Source organism: Podarcis erhardii, assembly GCF_964252035.2.
Source record: "Podarcis erhardii genome assembly, chromosome: 6".
Classification (NCBI taxonomy): Eukaryota; Metazoa; Chordata; class Lepidosauria; order Squamata; family Lacertidae; genus Podarcis; species Podarcis erhardii.
Window position 1 is genome coordinate 67,188,787 of NC_138510.1, and position 23,482 is coordinate 67,212,268.

At 40.8% G+C, this 23,482-nt stretch overlaps 1 protein-coding gene across 1 annotated transcript in view; it reads right to left on the bottom strand.

Moving 5' to 3' along the window:
* PIGK (phosphatidylinositol glycan anchor biosynthesis class K) overlaps nucleotides 1–23,482 on the bottom strand; it is a 109,759-nt gene that overhangs the window by 75,649 nt on the left and 10,628 nt on the right. Inside the window, exons 4-9 of the mRNA XM_081868354.1 lie at nucleotides 20,484–20,619; nucleotides 18,406–18,517; nucleotides 17,160–17,256; nucleotides 15,998–16,115; nucleotides 15,206–15,316; nucleotides 10,562–10,734 (exon numbers count right to left, since the gene is read on the bottom strand). Of these exons, the coding sequence (XP_081724480.1) occupies nucleotides 10,562–10,734; nucleotides 15,206–15,316; nucleotides 15,998–16,115; nucleotides 17,160–17,256; nucleotides 18,406–18,517; nucleotides 20,484–20,619 (747 nt within the window). The remainder of the gene's footprint in view (nucleotides 1–10,561; nucleotides 10,735–15,205; nucleotides 15,317–15,997; nucleotides 16,116–17,159; nucleotides 17,257–18,405; nucleotides 18,518–20,483; nucleotides 20,620–23,482) is intronic.

The following is a 23,482-nucleotide window of genomic DNA, read 5'->3' on the forward strand; positions in this document are numbered from 1 at the left end:
AGACCAGGAAGAGGAAGGAGCAGAGACAGGTGTGTCGGTGTAGTCTCAGATTGCTTGGGAATGACCGGGGATGTGTGAAGGAGATTTAGGCAGCTATGGGGAGGCAAGGGCCACTGAGCAGGCCTTCTTTCTTCTAATACAGAGTTAACTTCACTTACTCTGCGTGATTTATTGTTGGCTGGCTCCCTGGCAAGACAAGCACAGCAGCAACCTCTGTGTACGAGATGTCATAGGTTACTTCCGTGCGCCCCATCAGACAAGGGTACTTAATTTGGGTGGAGACATGGTTACACTGTTGCTCCAACCATCCAGTTCAGAACACAAGCCTGGGGAAGGAATGTCACCTACTTAGTCGCCAGAAGCGTATATGCGTGTTCAGTGCACCTTAGGAGCTACTGTAGGCATGTGCTTTGTCAATAAAGAATGAAACTACCAGTCGTTTGTCCATCTTGTGATGCGTGCGCTCGGGAAATTATCCTTGAAAATGAGAATGGAGATCATTACAGGCTTTTATTTTATTTATTTTTACTTGATGCAGAGAATTGCACACACAGGAACTTTCATTCGCATGCCTCAATATTTCAAGGAACTTTCACACTGCATCATGGTTTGTCTCTTTGCTAACAACCCTGGAAAATGCAGATGCAGAAATTCAGTTGGTGCTCATACCCGATACCCTAGATATACACCAAAATTCATTCACATAATCTCCACGTTCAATGGAATTAACACATGATAAATCAATTTACAAATGGAATGCTAAACAGGCAAGTTAAACCAAAGGAGTCACTTTGCTTGGCTAATGAAATTTAAAAGGGGCACGAAAATAAATGAAGCAGTATATAAAAAGCAAAGAATGGCAACTTTCAAAAATCAATAATATGTTTTGTTGTATACCAGTGGGAGCACAAGGATTTTCATGAGCTAAACTGCATAGAGATCACAAGTGTGTGTTGCTCAACACAGTATAAATACTGGGCTTATATAAACACTCTTCATCAGCTAAGCTAACAAGTTTTCAAGCCCTAACATAGTTAATCTACTTGATTATTTCTCTAGTGAACTGAGGTTTATTAAATCTTAAATGCAATCTTATGTCTAGCTTCTGTGCTGTCCCTATGAAGAGGAATCCCATTTGGGAGAAGAGGGGGGAATAAGACAATCACTATGCCGTAAAAAGACTACATTAGTTGTTCTTTATGCGTTTGAAAGCAACTTTTTCCCTCAAGATGTCACTGAGTGGCTGTCGAAGAAGAGCAGACTTTGTATCTAAAATTGAGATCCCTCAAGAAACAGTTACCCCAATTGTGGTAAGAATAAAATGATTTCCCCCAACCCTACCCAGTTGTCTGATTTCCCATTTTGTTTTTGAGCTTCATTTTCCTATCCTATGCTTAGGTGTCAAGAGGTCTGGCAAAAAACCCCAACTTCCACCACAGGGCAAACAACTGCTTGGAAACTAATGTGTGTTAAACACCCCGGCGCCCATGATCTAAGCAGACTGGCAGTCCTTCAGAATTGCAATTCATTTTGTTTGTTTTTAAATGGAAATATAGCATAGGTCTTTCATGTAATTGTCGCTGACTGGTTGAATGCAGAGGAATGATGGGGAACCCCCAAGGGGGGAAAAAGGCTCCGAGCTAGGGGATTGCTGCAGGGACGGCAATGAGTGGTCAGAAGAAGAAGACTGGAAGGAGGTGTCAGGGCTTAGTGAGAGGGGGGATTCTGTGGCAGAAGCTGAAGCAAGAGAGGAAGGAGACCAGGAGGCAGAGATGAGTCCAGCTGGAGAAGCAGCAAGTCCAGCAAGTTGGTTATTTTCTCCCTTCCAATGAAAATGAACACATACACAGAGAGAGAGAGAGAGAGAGAGAGAGAGAGAGAGAGAGAGAGAGAGAGAGCTTTAAACATTCCTCTTAATTTGTTCATTTTGTCATATTCTAAGAGGGGTGGGGAACCTTCCCCCCCCCAGGGTCTGCTTTCCCTTAGGGGTTATCTGTCACTGGTCACATGCTAGACGTGGGTGGGGACAGAGTCACAAGTGAGTGGTGCACGCATAAGAAAAGCCCTGCTGGACCTTCGAGTCTAGCATCCTGTTCTCAAAGTGACCAAGCAAATGCCTCTAGGAAGCCCACAAGCAGAACATGAACTCTCCAACGCTCCCCCTGCTTGAGATTCCTAGCAGCTGGTTTTCAGAAGCACACTGCCTCCAAACCTCTTTCTTTCCGCTACACCTTTTCCCTTTCTTTCTCTACCGGGCTAATTGTTTGTTTCACGTGCACCCGAGTAGGGAGAAGCAAAGTGGGCACTGCCATTATAGGTTGCCTTCTGTGTCTGTGACACAGAAAAACAGGGCATAGATATTTTTAGTAAATAAATATTACAGGTGTCCAGTTTTTCGTTCCCCCCCAACCATTAGAATATAAGACACGTTACTCTGCAAATCCTGTAGCAATGAACACAAAACCAGTTCAACCATATCAATCTAGCAGTGTGTGAAGGCGTTTTGGTTATTTTCAGACTGGCAACTAACTCTAACATTGTTTTTCTTTTCCACATTATAACCTAATGCTGCAAAGTAAATTAAAAACAGGAACAGTTATCTACAGTATCCAAATGTACTCAAAATCTAACCAGTCCCTTCATTTCCTTTTAAAGCTCTTGGGGTTCCTTCTCTGTCATTCCCATCAACTCATTTCCCTTGACTTTTTGCTATGCAAATTCCATTCCACAGTATTAATTGTGAAATGGTATTTGTTCTTTTGATAAAATTGCTGCTCCTCACAGGATTTCTTCCCCATTGCTATTATATGTATGGTGCTGTATACAGCAGCTTTGCAAAGCCAATTAATTGCTAATCAGGAGAACAGGCAAGACAAATACCTCTGACACAGATTACAGGAGAGTCAAGCAATATTATCAGTGTTTAATACATGCACGCTTTTAATAACACTTTTGCTACACAAGATATTTGCTGCACAAATATTTGCTGCCTAAGTCTCAAGTACCACATCCCCCAAAGTTCCATGTTCTTCAACTAAGTTTGCTCCAGTCTCAAAAAGCAGGCTGATGGGAAGCTACGGATATGGCAAATATCACCAAATGTCAAAACACAAGTGCCATAGCATTATGTGTCATGCTTAACAGCATATTCATTTACTGTTCAAAACCAAACTATTATCTCACGGTTTACTGCAAGTTCATTATCCAATATAGCTGTAGAACATTTTTTGTGTGGGAGATTTAAGTTTTCAAGACGAGATCAAACCATTTTCATGGTAGCTGCTGCTATCAGCCAGTAGTTCACAGGATACAGTCTAAGGGCACACAAGGCCAGGGTGAAATTCTATTCATGGAAACACTAGATTAGACACCCCAAACTTGAAATGGCAGGATCCCACTCTGCTTCTTACATGTCAATGGGTACATCTCTCAAGACCTTAAGAGCCTCACCAGTCACTCACCAGTATGGCAGTTCTGGCCATACCAAAAGGTAAAGGAACAGCGAATTCCTGAGGATTAGGAGCAGAGGCAACCTGCTTTGGCTTGGTCCACTGCAGCACGACACCTACCTTAGCACAATCACTCTTTATACTGCCATCCAGATCTGGTGCTTCAGAGGGAAATTCTGGCATGAAACCAGAATGAATTTCTGGAATCCAGAAATTTAGTTCTATCACCTGTGCTTTGAATCAAGTTTACGGGTTTTTATCTCATCACATGCTGTTAATTAGCTAACCAACGCCAGGGTATCTATGTTATTGCCAATACCATCTTGTTAATGGTCCCTATAACTATTTTGCTTTAATGTAATTGGCACTATCTGTTCTTTATACAGTTTCTTCCCCCACGCCCCAACCTTACTCTTCTCCATTACATACACACACAAACACAAACTGTTTCCTTATTTGGAACTGTACTTCATGCGTCTGAAGTGGACTCTAGTCCTTGGAAACTTATGTCATAATAAAATGTTGGTCCTTAAGGTGTCACAAGACTCAAATGAAACATAGAATTGTAAAATCATTGTGTGTTTCTTTCCTTTCCTTGTGAAACTAAACATTTTTGCCACCATTATTTAATGAACAGTTTCTAAGTTAGATTGGTCCCTATTTCCGATAAATTTGCTACTAGGTACTACTGATCTGATCAGATAATGTTGCTATTGTACTACAGGCTCTTTCCTCAAAACCTCCAAATGTGACAGGGAGCTTATGCTTGAAAGGACCACCAACTGAAATTTTCTGCTTGGCACAACTGCCATCTTCTGGTAAGACGTAGACATCTCTCACTCCGACCTAAAGCTTTTAAAGCAGATGGTAAGGAAAATGTACAATTTCCTTCTAATTACTAGACAAGAGTGTCATCTCTGGGATATGTGGCCACCAAGTCCTACTCTCTACAGCCTAAGTTTGGAAACAATTGGGTGATGCCTCAAAAATAAAAATAAAACACACACCCCATTTGGTTTTTTAAAAACGCTGTCAGAGCATCTTTCAGGCATGACCTTGACTGACTCTAGAGCCTTACACGCTCTAGATTTGATCTTGAAAATGCTAAAATACTGCTAGTATTTTGTAAAATATAACCTTGGGCACCTTTTGGCAGAAAGGCAGAATCAGCATTTTAAATTACGCTAAGTCCTGACTCACATTTTTTAGAAAAAATAAAAATCAATAGCCGGCTTCAAACTATTCATGTTCGTGGAAGTTTGACCTATAATCCAACAAGGTATGGCAATTAATATGCAATTTCATAAGATTTGAAAGATAATTTTCAATTTATTGATGTGATAATTACAAGTGCTACAGTTGTACATTAAGGAGACATGTTTTCAATAGTGTACCACAAAGTTCTCACTACAACTTGTAGACTAGTTTTATAACCTTAATTAATTTTGCTTTTCTTGAACTGACCACATTTCAACTGATGATTTCTGTTATTGTGATTGTCTACTTCAAGATCAAGCAAGCAACAGACGAAGCATAAAACAGAAAACAAAAAAGATAGGGGTGGTGAACCTGGCAATGAAAGTTTCCAACTTAGGCACTAGAACTCACAACTAGTATCAGAGCCAAGCTGTGGCTCAAATACATCACAGTGTTTTCCAGGATGAAAAGAAAATGAAGGAAAATGTGTCATCGAGTATGAATAGACTTCCTATATGGCTTGCCTCTGGTCAAATACTCTAATGGCTTACACCACCTGCTTGCCTTTCACCAGTCCATATTTTAAGCTGCCAGTGAAGAACAACACATTTTGTCAACATATACATATATTCAGGCTCTGCTAAAGAGGGAGAGAGTTAAATTACTGAGAGACAATCTTTGAAGCCTACCTGAAGTTATACAAAAGGACGTGCAGTGGTATCTCTGGTTACGTACTTAATTTGTTCCAGAGGTCCGTTCTTAACCTGAAACTGTTCTTAACTTGAGGTACCACTTTAGCTAATGGGGCCTCCCGCCGTGCCACCTGAGCGCAATTTTTGTTCTCATCCTGAGGTAAAGTTCTTAACCCGAGGTACTACTTCTGGGTTAGCAGAGTCTGTAACCTGAAGTGGTTGTAACCTGAAGCATTTATAACCAGAGGTACTACTGTATTTGAAAAATTATTACAAAGTTACAGCACTTTGCCACATAGATCAAAACACTCCCTTTTCATTTTTAAAAGAAAGTTTCAGAAAAGTTATCGAATGCGAGTTAAAATTAGAAATAGCTTTCTAATAAAGTTCATCCAACGGAAACTCACATAGAAACACAACCACATAGACAGAATCCACATCTTAGAAAGCAGATTCTACAGTTCAAATCTTGTGAATGTTGCGCAGAAGCCACTATTTGGCTTTTCTAAATGTACAGATTCAGGAAGCCCGTGCATGTCTGAAATCATTATTCCTCTCTACATAAAGTTTACAGTATGCATAAGAGCAGCGTGGGGTTTTCCTGTTGCAGAGTAAGTGGTTTGCACATAGGGCCCAGAAATACAGTCCAGAAGCTTCACGTGAGTTCAGATATGGCTATATGACTGCTAACTGGATATAAGTATATCATATTACAGGGGATGCCCTCTTTTGACTCCAAGGGGGAGCCTTCTTGCAAGCTGGAGGCACAGCAGGGCTTTGCTGAGGCTTTTCAGGTCTCGTCCCACCCCCCACTTCTGGGTTTCTGGGGCCACATGTATGCATGGTCATGTGTGAATTGAACACGTGCAAATGGGGGGTGCCTGTATGTGAAGAGCTTTCCTGAAAGGGTTTGAGAACAAACATGGTAGAGAAAATACAGGGTGGCGAGGGAGAAGGACCTCTATTGCTTTACAGGAACAGTTTACTCAGCAGCGCCATAGTGAGATATGCCTGCTGATGCTAAAGGAAAATGCAGCATGTGATTGATTCAGGAAACATTTGAGTCCGAGCTCAGAGGGGGGAACCAATTAGGAGAGCAAGTAGAGTTTGAAAAACAACACAAGTATCACAATGGGAATACAAACTCCACATCTATTCAAAATTAAATGAGCAGATTATTTTTGAAAACATTCATCCAAGTGGAATGTCAACTTTTCTCCCACAAGTTTGTGCATGTCTATTATTATCCTATTCATCATACTTCTAAATCTGTTTACTATACTGTTTGAGCCTGCACGCGCACACGCACACAGAGGCAATTCTTATACACGCATATGAAGGATGATATATTGGTATTAGCAGTCTACATTAATGAAGAACAGCCCTGCCCCTCCAATATAACTTCATGTAGTGCAATACACTCCCCCTCCAGAGGTTACACAATTTATGGGCTGTAGCAACAAGGTGCAAAAATGCAACATTAAGAAAGCTGCTGGAATCCCTAGTCTGAATTCTGGTGCTTTAATGAGCTGAGCTACAGCTATAAACAATCCTAGAATTGCTTTTAGCAGAGGCTTCCTGGGCCAGAAAATGTGTGTGTGCGTGTGTGTGTGTGTTTATCCCCATTCAAGGTCCAGACATTACCAGACACTTGATATATACAGCAATACAGATCTTACCAGGAACAATAATGTCCTTCTTGGTGTGTTTATATTTTGCCTTCCCTTCATGGGACTCAAGGCACAGAATTCCCAGGTGATCTCTGGCCCAGACACTGAGCTGACCCAGACATGTTTAGCTTCAGCAAGATTATTACATCATGTGTTTTCAGGCTACAATGTGGAACCATTAACACCTGCATAGCCATACTTTTTGGATGGGGAAACCACATAATTGACACTCTGGACAAAAAAGTCATAGCCAGGAATTCCTCATATCTGCATTCTGTCCATTTTCAAGCTCAGAACAGCTTTCGTGGAGATGATTCCCACATACTGAATAAAACACGGCCTTTATGTTCCTCAGCCTCTACTCTAGCCTACGCTGACTGAGTAGAAAAAATGGAGAAAGGTCTACACTCTATAAGCTTGCCCATTACCAAATTGGCAATGGCTTTCTTCTCTCAGTCTAATATTACTATTGAACAGGGATATCTAACCTTTGAGCCAGTGGGTACATTGGAATTTTGAGAAAGTGCTGTGAGCACCAGTGTGGTGTAGCGGTTAAGAGCGGTAGATTCGTAATCTGGGGAACCGGGTTCACGTCTTCACTCCTCCACATGCAGCTGCTGGGTGACCTTGGGATAGTCACACTTCTCTGAAGTCTCTCAGCCCCACTCACCTCACAGAGTGTTTGTTGTGGGGGAGGAAGGGAAAGGAGAATGTTAGCCGCTTTGAGACTCCTTCGGGTAGTGATAAAGCTGGAGATCAAATCCAAACTCTTCTTCTACTCTCTTCACCAGGCCCCAAGTGGTTGCTGTGGAGGGGTGGCATAACACAAAATGGCTGTCGTGTGGTAGGGGATAATGACTACCAAATGTCAAGAGAGCCACATGAAGGTGGGAAATCCTAGAATTCAATGAACTAAGGATACATTTAAGAGGTTACGTTCAATGTAGGAATGGCTAGACTTGAGTAAGAAGAGCAAACAAGTCTCTCATATACTATTGTGATAGCCTGGCTGGATGCTGTGGAGTGGTGGGTGGTACCAGCTGGGGAACCCCTAAGGAGCACCCCAGGGGAAGAAGGTTCAGAGCCAAGGGAATTGTGATGGGACAACAATGAGTGGTCAGAGGGAGAAGAGGAAGCAGGAGGGGGTGTTGGAAGCTGAAGTAGTAACAGGGTTTAGTGAACATGACGAGGCTGTGGCAGGGAATAGTCCAGACTCAGAGGCAGAAGCAGAGGCTGGAGTAGAAAGAGGTTAGGAGCTGGAGGGGCAGGCTGCTGAAGAAGCCAGAGAGTCTCCCCCGCCTGCTGCATCCAGCTCCCCTCCCCCTGGGTCTCTTAGGACACACAGAAAATTCAAAAGAGCAGAGTTTAGTTGTATGTGAACAGTCCGAGACTGCTTGGGAAAAGCCCGGAAGAGGAGGAGCCTTAGAGGGTGGTGGAAGGCAGAGACTTTCATTCCTCGCAACTCCCTTATTGGAGCAAGACCTACTGGGGAGAGCTGCTGGGAACACTAGGCCTGTGGTGTTTTGATTTCTTGAATAAAGAGTTAACTTCACTGACACCATGGTTGGATTTGGTTGCTAACCTATGGTTGACTCCAGCTCCTGACAACTGTGGAGTTTTATGGGGATACTTACTAAGACCTTTTGCAGGCACCACAGGAGGTACAGTCAGGCACACTGCTGTCCACCAGCACAATACTGTCTACCTCTGCTCTGTACTGAGCACAGCCAATGAGGAAGCAAAATGGTGGGCTACAATTTCCTTTTGCACCTACATGCACCGTATAATGACCCTTAGCATCAACTTCAAGGATCAAGGTCCATGAAGAGGCAAATTGCAGAACCTAAGTTAATATGGCTGCTCCATCCCCCACTCCCCAAACACAATTACTATTCCGATGGGATAGAGATGGAAGTTTTTCAATGTTTATATGTAATATGATAAAGAAGATTTATGTTATTTGCAGCATGAGGGAATATCTACATGGAAGGATTAAGATCAGTGGCTACAAACTGGACAAAATTCCACTTACTGCTTTGAAAGAGAACCACACATTTGAATAATTGGCTGTAAATGGTTTGTGTAAACATTTTGGTACTACATTAGAGGTAGATTTCTGTAGCGTCCAAGTATGTGCATGTATTAAAAGACTTTGGAATCCTTACAACCCAGTTCTTGCTTATCCAAAGTCCTTCCAATAGATGGCAATACAGCACCATGAATAAAATCAATCTACTGAAAGTTTAAATTCTCTAAATCCTCAATGCTTCAACAGAGGAATCCATTTTAAACTGTTTATTTCCATTGCATACACACTAGACTATAAGGTAAGCACAAGATTTATAGCGTTCTGTCTAGAAACAGGACACACCTTCCCATTAGACTGAAACCACAATGTTTAGGTAGTATATTGAATTTGTGTGTCCCAGAATCAGAAAATCACTCTCATGTTGAAGTAGAAACAAAGAGCCTATATATGTATGTAGCTCATTCATATATGTAGCTCATTCATCAACTGATGCCTTGTGAACTGCCAAACTGCTTCTACAGAAAATATTGAGGTCCCTGTGGTGTTTGACCTGATTCACACATGCAAATCACCAGTTTGAAGTATGCCTGTGTGATCTCACCCCATGAGACCTTTCTAGTCCTCTATACATAGGGCTAGTAATGGACATACTGGTATCTTAGCACAATACTGGTTTCCCCTCTGCACTACAGCCTTTTAAATGCATCTGTTTGAGGGGGTTTATTAGTTTGTTTTGCTTTTGTTTTATTATGTATTTTGTGATTTCATTTCATATTTTTATGTTGTGAACCACCCTGTGATCTTCAGATGAATGGTGTAATACAAAGTTAATAATAATAATAATAAGGTAAAGGGGCCCCTGACCATTAGGTCCAGTCATGACCGACTCTGGGATTATGGCGCTCATCTCGCTTTATTGGCCAGCATGACTAAGCCGCTTCTGGCGAACCAGAGCAGAACACGGAAACACCTTTTACCTTCCCGCTGGAGCAGTAGTACCTATTTATCTACTTGCACTTTGACGTGCTTTCAAACTGCTAGGTTGGCAGGAGCAGGGACCGAGCAACGGGAGCTCACAGGGATTCGAACCGCCAACCTTCTGATCAGCAAGTCCTAGGCTCTGTGGTTTAACGCCGTCCCATAATAATAATAATAATAATAATAATAATAATAATGCTTCCATTGAGATCATTTGCATTGTCCTTCCTTTATTCCATGTAGCAATTTATCTTCTATTTATCCACAACCCCTACAGCCCCTGTGGCTCCCACAACAAAAGCACAAATACCAAAGTTAATATTCACAATAGAAAACAATTCATAAAACGAGCAATGATTTCTGCAAGTGCCATTCTAAGCACTGCCTACTGTTGCTTAGTAGGAACACCAAGCAGGTTTATACACACATTAACATTCCCAACACACACACACAAAAGACTTGAACTCTTAGAAAAATCACAAATGCCTCGGAATTATTTTTTTTGCGTAATTAAGTCAAAACTTGGAAATAAAATAAGCAAGATACCTGGTCTCTTGAGGTGCTAAATTAGGATCCAGAGAAATGGTCTCCGTTGTAATTTCTACTTTTCGTACACTTCCAAAGAAATCAGTTATCAGAACATTTTCAGGATCTCTCTGAAACAGATCTGTCCGATGTCCAGGTGTAGACACACACAAACTTTTAGGGCACACCTGAAACTATATAAAGGAGGCAAACGTGCATTGGTCAAAACAGGTGCTTGCCCCAATACTACACTGGTAGGTGAGGGAGAGTCAAAGAGAAAACAACTATTGACACTGTGTTCATTTCTACTGAATGTCAGTAAATATGGTCAACGGCAAGCCTGCAGACCTTGCAACTTACCAAGCTTAATACAGCCCACCGGCAACATCCAGGTTTTCATTCTGCTTTATTGATGCGCTTTTGTTCTGCTTTTAATGCCAAAGCCAAGCACACATTTCCCAGATTAACCTAAATCAGGGGTGGCTAACCTTCAGCCTTCACCATGTTGTTCAGCTCCTACTCTCCCACCCACAACTGATAAGAAAAATGGCCATGCTGGCTGGGGACTTGGAGTCAACATCTGGAGCGCCATAGGTTAGCCATCCCTGACCCAGATTAAAATTACTTCTGTGCCACTTCTTAGTGACTTCAAGTCACTTAAGGTAACTAAGCTACCTTAGTAGGTAGGTAGCTGCCATGTTAATGGATCAAAACAAAGCTTGCAGTGCTCGATTAATTGGGCACGTCTCCAAATTTACCCACACATTTTCCAACCTTCCATTTCATGTCCTCCGCTTGACTTGCCTCCACTCCTCAGCTTGGTGCATGTCAAAGCTTTAGTTTGTTGTTAAGTGAAAAGTGGGTAAGCAATAATTTTACCTTTAAACCAAGGTTTGATGCAACAGCAAACAAAGGTTTGCCCCGACTAGGTACCGAGAGAGTAAACGACGGCTTGTAAGGGAAGAAGAGAATGTGTGCACAAAGGACAAGATCGCAGGAGCCAAACCATCTTTTACAAAGAGTTTACCAACCCCTGTGCATGTGTAGTTTGAAAGAAGTCCTACTGTGTTCATTGAAGCCTAACCCCAGAGGCACATGACACTGCAGCCTTAGTTTCCCCTAAATAAAAATTAACATAGAACTTTAAGCCATGAAAGGAAACGGCTTGGAAATCTGTCCCACCATCAGCAAGTTACAGACTAAAATTTCTAACTGGTATATCATTTTCATACTGCCTTCCAGATGGCAGCTTACATACAGTAGTACCCTCGTACCTAGTACCCTCGTACCTACGGGACTGCCTCTCCTGGTATGCCCCACAGAGGACCTTATGGCCCGCAAATAATAACATCTTGGAGGTCCCAAGCCTCAAGGAGATTAGACTGGCCCCAGCCCCGGCCTGGTGGAACACTCTGTCACAAGAGACCAGGGCCCTGCAGGATTTGACATCTTTCTGCAGGGCCTGCAAGATGGAGCTGTTCCGCCAGGCCTTTGGTTGGGGTTCAGTCTGACTCCCTCTCCCCTTTTATAAGAACTTGCATGAAAGTGGCCTCCCAGTTTTTCTCACAGGCCCATATAAGTTCAGCACAAACTAATCTGCAGGTTGCCATCTGATTGGATTTTATTCTGATCCTGATCTGATTTTAGGATGTATTTTAATTGATTGCCTGATTTTATGTTAATGTGTTATAAATTTGATGTTAGCCGCCCTGAGCCCGGTTTTGGCCAGGAAGGGCGGGAAATAAATAAATAAAATAAAATAAAATAAAATAAAATAAAAATAAAATAAAATAAAATAAAATAAAAATACTTGCTCACTGCTGCTGAATTCTACAGACTATGAATTCCACAGAATACAGACAAAGTATAGCAACCAATCTGATCAAAATTGCAAGATCAACTTAGTATTGTGCTACTTGGCTTGTACTCAAGATTCTTTATCCCATACTTGTGCCTTGTTAAGATAGCATTTGGCTGTAATTTAAAAATAAAAAGCTTTGTCCTCTCTGTAGTAAGAAGGCTGAGTATTAGTCACTGCCTCTGTTCTGTGTCACTACCAAACCTGTCAGTGTGGGCTGTTTATTGCAAAATTAATGCCATCTTATTGAACAATAAGACTTCACCAATCTCCATAGTCAAAATGCTGGTAAATTCTTTTGAACAGCTGTGCATTCTATTATCAAAATAATCAAATATTATATATCCACTTCACAATTCGTATCTTTTAAAAGAGCATGCCAGTAACCCTTAATGTAAACTAAAACCCATCTCTAGAATCTGCAAGACAGGATATAAATGCATTACATGGACCTCAAAATCTCTCACTCAAGAAAGGCTACATTATAGACATGCAAAAGTACTTGAGGCATGTTATACCCAATCCTCTGGGATGTGCATTTTGCTGCCTTCCACTGCTGTACCATATAATCTGATTACACTTATGCAGTCAGGTTACTTTTATGACAAGGAGAGGTATTCAATGCTAGTCCTACTAGAGGAGACCCATTTAAATTAATAGACAGGACTAACTTAGGTTCCTTAATTTTTAGTGGGTCTACTCTGAGTAGGACATAGCTGACTACAAACAAGGGAAGCAGAGTATCTCATTTCAGTGCTTATTTTTTTAGCCCTGTTTCATGCGTTTGGATCATGTTAGAAAAAACAGCGCCAGGACCGAGACTTGACTGCCCATCCCAACAGCATCAATTGAAGTTTTTCAGCATATGCAGGTCAACTTGTCTCATCAGTGTCTCCGAACACATGCAGAAGGCACCAATGTGTCATTGCACTTGGGCTCCATAAATCAGACGTTAAGAATGGCCTCTACTAATCGGCTATGATGTGACTGCCTGGCAGATTTTTTAGTCTTGATTTTTTAAATAAATATCAGTAGCTGGTATAGCCTTAGGGTAGTACTGTATCTGAATAAGTTGTACTGAGTGAAGACCCACTGAAATCCTGATTAACTTAAGTAAACTGATTTCAATGGGTCTCTTCCAGGTAGGACGTAGATTGGATATCACTATTTATACTAATTTATACTAATTACAGAGCAAGTCCTACTGAGCTCAGGAGGACTTGTTTCTGAGTAAACATGCTTGGGACTGCACTTTTAATTCTGTTCTACTTATGAAGCTCCCTGAAGGCTTTTTGTCCAACCTTTCTAATACTGTCTATACTGCCAGGAAGCAGTTCTCCAGCAGAGGTCATTCTTTTTTTCCCCTTTTTTTTATAAGATATTTATTAAAGATTTTCTTAATACAATAAAAAAGAACAAACAAAGTATCATAATCATACTTTCTTCACTTCATTGGACTTCCTCACATCCCTCGTTCCTGCGTTCCAAGTTTAACTTTATCCAGCAATTTATCACCTTATTTCAATTCTTATTTTATAATTTTCAAATATTGTATCCCTAATTTTAGATAATTTAACCCAAATCTTAAAAGCTTAATTTTAACATGATATTTATCCAAAGTTTAACTTTTCTTATATTTTTACTTATCTTCATATTCCTTTCGACTGATTTAATGGTGCCATATTATTTGTAATCTTGCATCTTTTTTAACACTCATACAATTTACAGTATTTTTGTAAATAGTCCTTGAATTTCTTCCAGTCCTCCTCCACTGCCTCTTCTCCCAGGTCTCGAATTCTGCCAGTCATTTCTGCTAACCAGCAGAGGTCATTCTTACCACCTTCTATCTGATGCTACTGGAGATGACAGGGATTAAAGCGGGGATCCTCTACATGAAAAGCATGTGCCACCCCCCAAATGGTCTGTGGCCCCTATTCCAAGCTGTGATTAGCTTTTATTGGCAGCAGACTAAACGTCTTTCCTTCTGCAGTGTTGGATGGCTGGTTGAGAGGAGTTCCCTACCAGGACAGACTTTGCTCGTGTGCTCAAGACATCGATTCCATAAAACATATTTTGTTGCACTATGCAAAATATGAGCAAGCCAGGGCTGAACTGATATTACCCTTGCTGGTACCTTTCCCGGGAAAATCAGAGGCTCACTATGTCAGGTTCTTATTGGAAGACCAGACAAACGCTAGAACATTAGCAGTGGCAAAGTTTTTATCGGTGGTTGCAAGAACCAATGGTCCCTATATTCTGAACAAAATGCTTGTTTAACCTGGAGGTAGGCTGTATGAATTGTGTATTGCTTTGGAAAGATTTGTTGGGTCTCTGGACAGTAATAAAGATTGATGATGATTTATTGGCAGCAAACATAACTGCAGATAGGGTTAATGAGAATTTCCACTGAGTCCAGGAACTGAAACAACAGCTCTGAAGCTTAGCTCAAGTCACTCGTTTTTACAATAATTAAACTGAAAGGCAGCATTGCATGTAGTGGACCAATGGCTTGCAAAACTTCAGTGTTTAATGGCACTAAATCAAAACATAGCTTTATTGCCAAGATTCAATTGCCTAATGTAATTAGTTTCTTTAATTGTGCAGTGTATAAAAGGTTAGATTGAAAGCTAAATCAGGTAAGCTTGGGCAAGTCTGATTCTCAATCTCACAACTGAAAAAAATATGAATAATCTCATCCAGGCTGGGAAACAGGTGGTTGTTAAAAAAAGAGTTATATTAATTAAATGCAGCAGCCTTGCAAAAGTTGTGGTAGAAACCATTGATAAAGCCAGTTAACTAGTACTTACAAGGTCATTCATATTGGTCTGGCTAGCTGGATGGATTTCTTCCAAGAACTCCAAGACATAAAATGTGTATCTGTCCATCAAATGAACTCCAATCCCAAGATCTGGTTGATGCTGAAAAATCAAAGCACAGAATTTTTTGTGAAGCACATTCAGTGACATTCGTATTCAGCACTAAGGACTGAGGTGAAAAGCCCCACATCGACTGCGTGCTTATAAGTTACCTTCTGTGGACAGTCTAATTATCCAAAATACAATGACTAATCATTACAAAGCCATCATGAGAATCCTTTTTTTTTAAATTGCTTCTTCTACCATGATGTGCTGCCCAATTGCTTAGAACAGGTTCTCCAACCTGTTGCCCTGTAGATGTTTTGAATTACAACTCCCATCATCGTTGTCCATTGGTCATGCTGACGGAAGTTGAAGGCCCCAACAAGAAAAGTATCTTGGAAATGTTGTCACTAATCAAATAAGTGCCCCCCCTTACTCCCACCATTTTGTCCACCAACCATGTCATAGTCCTACTTTCTGTTTAAACTAATTTATTATTCCACATGCTAGCCTTCATTTCTCTACAGTATTGCTCTCTGTATCTAAAAAAACCCCAAATTAGATGCAAAACATGTGCCAGAGGAAAATATCTTCTATTGAATACATTCAGGCAGACTTGTTTATACAGTAGCATTTGTTTAAAGCACCAAATCTGGTAAAGGGCAGAGATTTTCATTACAGAATTCCAAACCTCCAGCATCCATATATTATTAACTAATACAATTAAAGCTATACACTTACTGAAAGTGAGTCTTCTCCAACCTGGCTACTAGCCAAAGCCATTATATTGGGAGAATAAAATCGTTCATACATGGATGCACCTTGGCACGTATCAATGATAAACAGCAACTCATTGTACCTGGAAGAAAACGAACATATTTTGTGTCTACCATTTTTTAAAATAAATCATGGGCCATTATTCCTATGGCTCCTAAAGGTCATCAACACTTTTGATTAGGAGCCATCGAAGATTTCAATCCTATCCCAGACTTAGTTCCAGGGCTTTTTTTCAGTAGGGAGTTGCTGCAACTCAGTCCCAGCACCTCTCAGATGGGTGCCATTGTGATTTCTAAGAGAAAGAGGGAGGTGGTCATGGTGAGTTCTGGCACACCTTTTTCTAGAAAAATAGCACCGCTTAGGTCTATACAGACAGGATTCCACTGTTCATGTCCTGAAAAAACTAGCAAAATGGGATGGTTTTTAATGTATGTGTGTGTGTAGTCTATATATATATAGTATTTGTATACTAACAGTGCCATGTATACATGTGTGTGTGCGTGTGCGTGTGCGTATATATATATATATATATATATATACACACACACACACACACACACACACACACACACACATATACATACAGTGGTACCTCAGGTTACAGATGCTTCAGGTTACATACACTTCAGGTTACAGACTCCGCTAACCCAGAAATAGTGCTTCAAGTTAAGAACTTTGCTTCAGGATAAGAACAGAAATTGTGCTCCAGCTGCACGGCAGCAGAAGGAGGCCCCATTAGCTAAAGTGGTGCTTCAGGTTAAGAACAGTTTCAGGTTAAGTACGGACCTCCAGAACGAATTAAGTACTTAACCTGAGGTACCACTGTATACATACACACACACACACACACACACACACACACACACACACGACACTGCTAGTTTCTGCTTAAGAGAAGTTCCATTGTAATGTGTTGACAGACCCATGAGTTCCTTCCTGATCCAGTAAGATCAAATAGAAGAAACTTAAAGGGAATAATGACTGGATTCATTAAAAATTAGTATGCCTCTATTCATTTCCATAAGGTTGTAAACAGACTGTTAGGCAATTGTCTCTAGGAAAACTGGCGGAGATAGCAAAAATGAATGTGCATCATTTATTCAGAAATGAGAGAGCAAAAGTTTACCTCCTTTTCTGCCACATTTGTTCAAAGGCATCTGCAAGCTCTACATTTGTGATTTCTTCAGAATCCTGAAATTTCAAGAAACCATTCCCACCATGACCTTGGGAGGAAAAAGCATAAATTAAATTGACATGCTCTAAAAGCTAAAGCAACATCACGTAAATACGCTTTCTTAGTCATTCATCATGAAGAATTCATTATGGAGATAAAAGGCAGAGAAGAAAGAAACAATTCAAGAAACACCAGAGTTCAGCCTCAGCAAGCTGAGACTGAGTAGGCTTTAACAGTATCATACTGTATAAACCATTCCCTTTTGTCTAGACCACTATTTTTCTTTCATGAGACACACAAATTTTCTTTTGAACTGCGAGTTCCTCTTCCCCAGTCTAACCAGTGAAGGTGTAACGTAAGAAACTCAATACTAGAAAGATCTCTAGTTCTTGAATATGGGGAGACTACATATCTTCTTACATATAGTAAAAATGTAACAGTGTTGTCATGCAGTCACCACAGGAGGATATGCAGTGCCACATATATTTGCATAAAAACAGGATGCGCAACAGGAGCGGAGGAAGAGACATGGACATGTCTGAATGCAAGGGAGAGTTGAGAAAGTGGAGAAGGAGGAGAGGAGAAGGAAGCAGAGATGAAAATTGGGAATACAAAGTTGGGCTGCAGAATAGGAGGGCATGGTGACTGTATAATTGGATGGAAGGTGAAAAGGGTGTTTAGTAGTTGCAAAGAAGAAATTCAGTGTTGAAGGAAGAAGTTCAGGAGAACTCTAATGTTGTTTTTCAACCAGTTCAAGATCTGAGGAATTCACTCAATGTCTCTTCACAGTTAAACTGACCAATTTCAAAAAGTCACTAGTATATCACCCCAGCTGTGGACCCTGGTACATGCATTGCAGTTACACAAATTACACAATGGCTTTCTTTCTGACTCATGGATACAAGCTAAATGTGGTCCTCTGTACTTAACAGGAAGAGCATTAGAATCATCATTCTGGTAATGTCCCCCTAAATAGACTTTTTTTGGTATGTTCAGCATATGACTTGAATTGATTTATTTTGCAATTAGTTTGATACAACCATTCGCTTTCATAACTCTAGCAAACCTACTGCAAGAAAAGCCATTCAGAAAGGTGAAGTATTCTGCTCTGAATGGAACAGACCTCTCTGACAGGCATTGCTCTAAATATGTTCAGTGCAAAGATCACAATGCAAAATGTTGAAGGAAATACAATTACCTGTCATATATATAAGAATATTGCTTCTGTCGTCAGAAAGCAGACGCTTTGAGCGAGGTGCGCTGGCTGGGATTCTGCCCGTTAATACTCGCAGAAAATTTTCCACAGTAACCTAAACACAGAAGATCATCATCCTTTCTAACTATCTTATACCCTGCATTTGAATGCATACCCCACCTCTCAAAGACGTGTTGTCTTATAAAACAGCCACTTATGTCTAGGACAGTTCATTAATAGACCAGTAGATTTGATTGCAATACCAGACCTCACAATCCCCCATTTCTTCTTCATAAAATTCAAAACTTTTTATCACTGAAGAATAATAAACTTTACAGCTGAAACACATGATATCTAGTACATGGCTACCACCATTTCAGTCTTTCTAATGTGCTTTCATTAATTTAAACACCTGTCACACTGTGTGGCTTTATCTATGTGGAACGACTTGTGTATCTGCTTACCAAGCAACATTACTATGCGTTACCATGGCAAAATGTTAATAAATATATTTCGAGACTTGCAATCCCTCAGAGGCTCAAAGAAAATAAGATTATTGTGGTAGAAATGTTTGATCAGAGATTGTCCATCTGGCCAGCAATTTGGGGGGGACAGGGGGGTGGGAGAGAAACTTACAAAAAAAACACCAAATCTGCTAGGTTTGCATACAGATTCAGAAGGCTCAGAAAGTGCTCACGTGAATCAGGCTCATGACAGCTGTTTAACTAAACCCAAAATCTGAACACAGTGAGAGATAACATATTCTCTTCTGAGAAGTCAGATTGGCAGACACAAAATCTTCTTTCCCCCCTCCCCCAACAGAAATATTATTGTTTAATCCAGGCAACAATAGGATGCTTGCTCTGCTGCTTGCTTGGAAGCCTGCAAATTATTGCAGCTGCCATGTACTCAGTTCCTCTAAGAGATACGCCTGGGGTCAAAACTTTATACCTGTGCCCAATTATAAACAATGGGAAGCCCAACATCTCATTTCCTTGAGGAACTTGAAAACACCAAAGACATACCCGCCCCATTGATTAACTTTTCAATTGTCCAGAGTGATTTGGTGTGCTAAAACATTTTGTTATCAGAGCTCATGAAGTGCCTAAAGTACTCTCATTACTAAATAACCCTCTCATTTTGTATGAGAGTTTGAATAATCTCCAACTTGCTCATTATGTTGAAGAATGGCTCTGCAGCTCAAGAATATACACATTCTCAGCAAGAAAATCCAATTCACTTTGGAGTTATTTCCTCCCAGCTCTCTTCCCCCTGCCTCGAACCAAGGCAGCATTAAGACTTCACACTGGTGAGAAATTCCTTGAGCAATGAAAATAATTATATTCTAGGCCTCCAATTCTAAAACACACAAAATATATTTTAAAGCCTTTAGGCTTTTTTATTATTCTAAATACAATTACAGGATTATGAAATTTACACCTGCCTGGTCAGGTAAGATGAAGACAATCAGTTCCAAGTGACAAGCATTTGTAAACAGCCAGAAAGCAGACTCCCCCACCATCTCTCTTTTCAAGCCATTAAAATGGCAAAACAACTAGCACTGGTATATGTGGGTTAGGAATCTTGGAAGACTTGTTTTCAAAATTGGTATAATATGGCCTTGGGAAACCCATGCTTCAGACTCATTCTCAAGCTCTATTACCTCCGTTATGTTAGGAAATGTTAGCAAAGTTTAATAGACACAGTTCAAATGTCAGTATAAAATAATACTTACCAAATGCTACTTGTTCTAAGCACTAAAAAAAATCCCAATCGTTAATAAAGTGTTATAGATTTTCAACAAAGCAATGCTGCCATGCAAGATAACAGAACTGCTACTTCCCAGTATCACATATTGGTGATACTGTTGATACAGTTCCTGAAGCAGTGGTTCAAGATTTTGAGGGACCAAATGGTAGAACTTTATTTCAACACATACCTAGTGGCTCTAGAAATAATTCCCTCTAGTTTCTTGACACAAACGGACCTCCCATCCTTTGAGCCTGCAGACTATCAACACACACATGTCCCAGTTCACCAAGCTGGCAAACACTCAATTCAGGATTTTCTTCATACTTTACCTCATAGCTTCGGTAATCCACTTCCACGTCATCTCCATAGACATTCAGTTCCATGTTTTTGTGACTAAAAACAGTAGCTGGGCTTGGATTTCGTGGGTTGCATGCCATATCATCTGCCAGCATCAAGACTATATGGCTGGTGGAAAAATAAAAGAATTTTATTTATGGCCAAGTCATACATGTTCTCAAGCTGCACAAGGTAGTTGCAACAAAAAAACACTGTCAATAACTGAAACACCCATCAAATGCACTCTAGCTGTTAAAAAATCAAAGGGCAAACTGCCTGCTTTGAAAGGCAACTTATCGGTTTTTAAATCCCGCTTTATATGCAAGACTATTTTGTGACTAAGCAGACACACATAGAGAACCAAAAACAACATTAAGAAGTTAATAAGTGTAATGTTATTTTGACAACAAAGGACAAGGTGCTCAGTTCCATTTCAATCCACAAAAACTAAAGGCGGTTTAGAAATTGTTTCAAATGCAAACAGGTGCTGGGTCACCCTGTGCAGATCAATCAGTTGTGTTTGTTCTGCCTATTGGTCTTGTCTTGCTTAGTCACTGCTGTATCATTAGCGCAGTACCAACACAGGCAGGAAACAAAACTCAGCCATGGAGCATTGGCTCTGCATGCTTAAGGCTCTGGATTAAATCCCCGGCTCCTCCTTTTAGATGGACAGACTAACCAGATTTACATTTCTCAGATAGCTTCAGGAATGAACAAGGAAACCAAAGCACATGTCCCTGCTGGCCACAAAATGTACATTCAGGTCCCTGCATGGTAACTGGCTACTCCTACTCCAAGTAGGCTCATTTAAACCAATGGACTTGTTAGTCACAACTAACTCAAGTATGTTGATTTCAGCGGATGGAATTCAGCATTGCATTCTTCCCATCATTTTCTCTGCACAAGCCTTCCAGCTTGCCAGACAGAACGATCCCCTATCCTCCACCCACACATGGAACTGAGGAGCCAATTTCGGAGAGCAGGGAGAGAAGAATGAGAAAAGCTCAGTCTGTGAGCAAGGCCTTCCACTGATGGGAGGCCGGTTAGGTGAATTCTGCCCAATATTCTGATAGTCAGACACTGCCTCCGGTTTGTTTCAGTTCAATTTGTCTTAAATACAAATCATTGTACATAATTATCCTCTATTACCCTGCTTCTATCAGGCAACAGCTATGATGTGCAATCCTTTTCTTTTGTGACATCTTTCACTTACAAAAATTCAGAAAACTGTTATTCGCCCATGACATATGGTGAACCAGAGCAGCTCACAGAAATGCCATTTACCTTCCCACCAGAGCGGTACTAATTTATCTACTTGCACTTTGACGTGCTTTCGAACTGCTAGGTTGGCAGGAGAAGGGACCAAGCAACAGGAGCTCACACCGTCGCAGGGATTCGAACTGCCAACCTTCTGATCGGCAAGTCCAAGGCTCTGTGGCTTAGACCACAGCGCCACCCGCATCCCCATGCATTAGGTAGTTATGTTGAAAATTGTTTTATTTTAAAACAATTTTTAATTTAATAATAATAATGCAAATCATCATCCCCATTCCCTTCCTTCTAACCAAAAGCAGTTTAAGGGTCTTGGATAATTTAAAAAAGTAGGGCATCTGCTTTATGTGCCAAAGGTCCCAGGATGATTCCCCCCCCCCCTTTCATTGGGTAGAGCTGGGAATGTTGGTTATTACTCAAAAGATGTAACTATCATAGATGCAGTGGAGGCTGCTCCTTTATGGCAAATGGGGCACTGCCCTACCTAACTCAAGTCTCCCCTCAGACATTCTGCCTCCTCAGGAGGAGGATTGGGACACAACTAGAACTACCGTAATTGTCTCCCACCTGCCACTAGCTCTGGTCCACCTACCGCAGGTCACGTTGCCTTCTAACCTACGAGTCCTAATGGGGACCAGGGACCACTGCATACATGGTACTAAGCAGGGAGTATGAGCTGACAAACAGAATGTGAGCTAGTCCCTGATCGATGTGCCAAACCTGTTTGCCTCGGTCATTATTTGGCCAGGAGAAACACAGGTTGATCTATCAATCTCCAAATTTGCTGACTGCAAGTGACAATGCAGGCTAATCTCCCACTGCTACACACACACACACATCTGGCCTCACCCACTGCTGAAGGGGAATCCGCAATTTGTGCAGACTTTTTACCTACCCAGCATTTTCCCCTGTCTAACATTTTTCATTTTTTCTTTCAATTTACTCCATCCCAAGCCCAGCCATGGAACACGAGTAAATGTCACCAACTTGGCAACTTCTGTTTTGGCTTGGAAAACATACCTTCACTCCCAAAAAGCATTGTCTGAAGCTATCTGGTAAATGGCCAACCTTGCAGACTCCCCCCCTCCCCGGACTAAGTGATCATTAAGAATGACTGACATATGCAAATCACAACTCTATGCAACTTGGTCCCACTTGAATGCTTTTGGATGTGCATAACACTCAGAAAAGGGGACTTGCAGATGTTCATAAATTTGGGTGGGATTGTTCCTGAAGTATGACATTGCTAAACATACTGGGGACTTTGCAATTAGGGAAATAATTTAAGTCTGATAACGTGGAATTCATTATGCTGAAAGACGTGTCCAAAGTTGTACTATCCTATTATCTACCAAAGAACAGCCATTATCATTGTACTGAATATATTCCCAATGATTAGATGCAATCTAATTTTATTCTGCTGTGTTGCATAACAGAAGGGGAGGAATACATACTCTGGAAAGTGGGAGCACAATGCGGTGTGTCAACAAGCAAAAAGCTTGTTTGTAACTAAAAAACATTTTCCTAACTGCTTTTATGGCTAAATGACAAGACAGGTTTTCTTTTGAAGCTCTAAAAAACCATGCATTTCTTCAGGTGGAAAGTCTTTTTTCTTAAGTAATAATAATAATAAACACTTTCAACAATCCTAATACAGTGGTGCCTCGCAAGATGAAATTAATCCGTTCCGTGAGGCTCTTCGTATAGCGGTTTTTTCGTC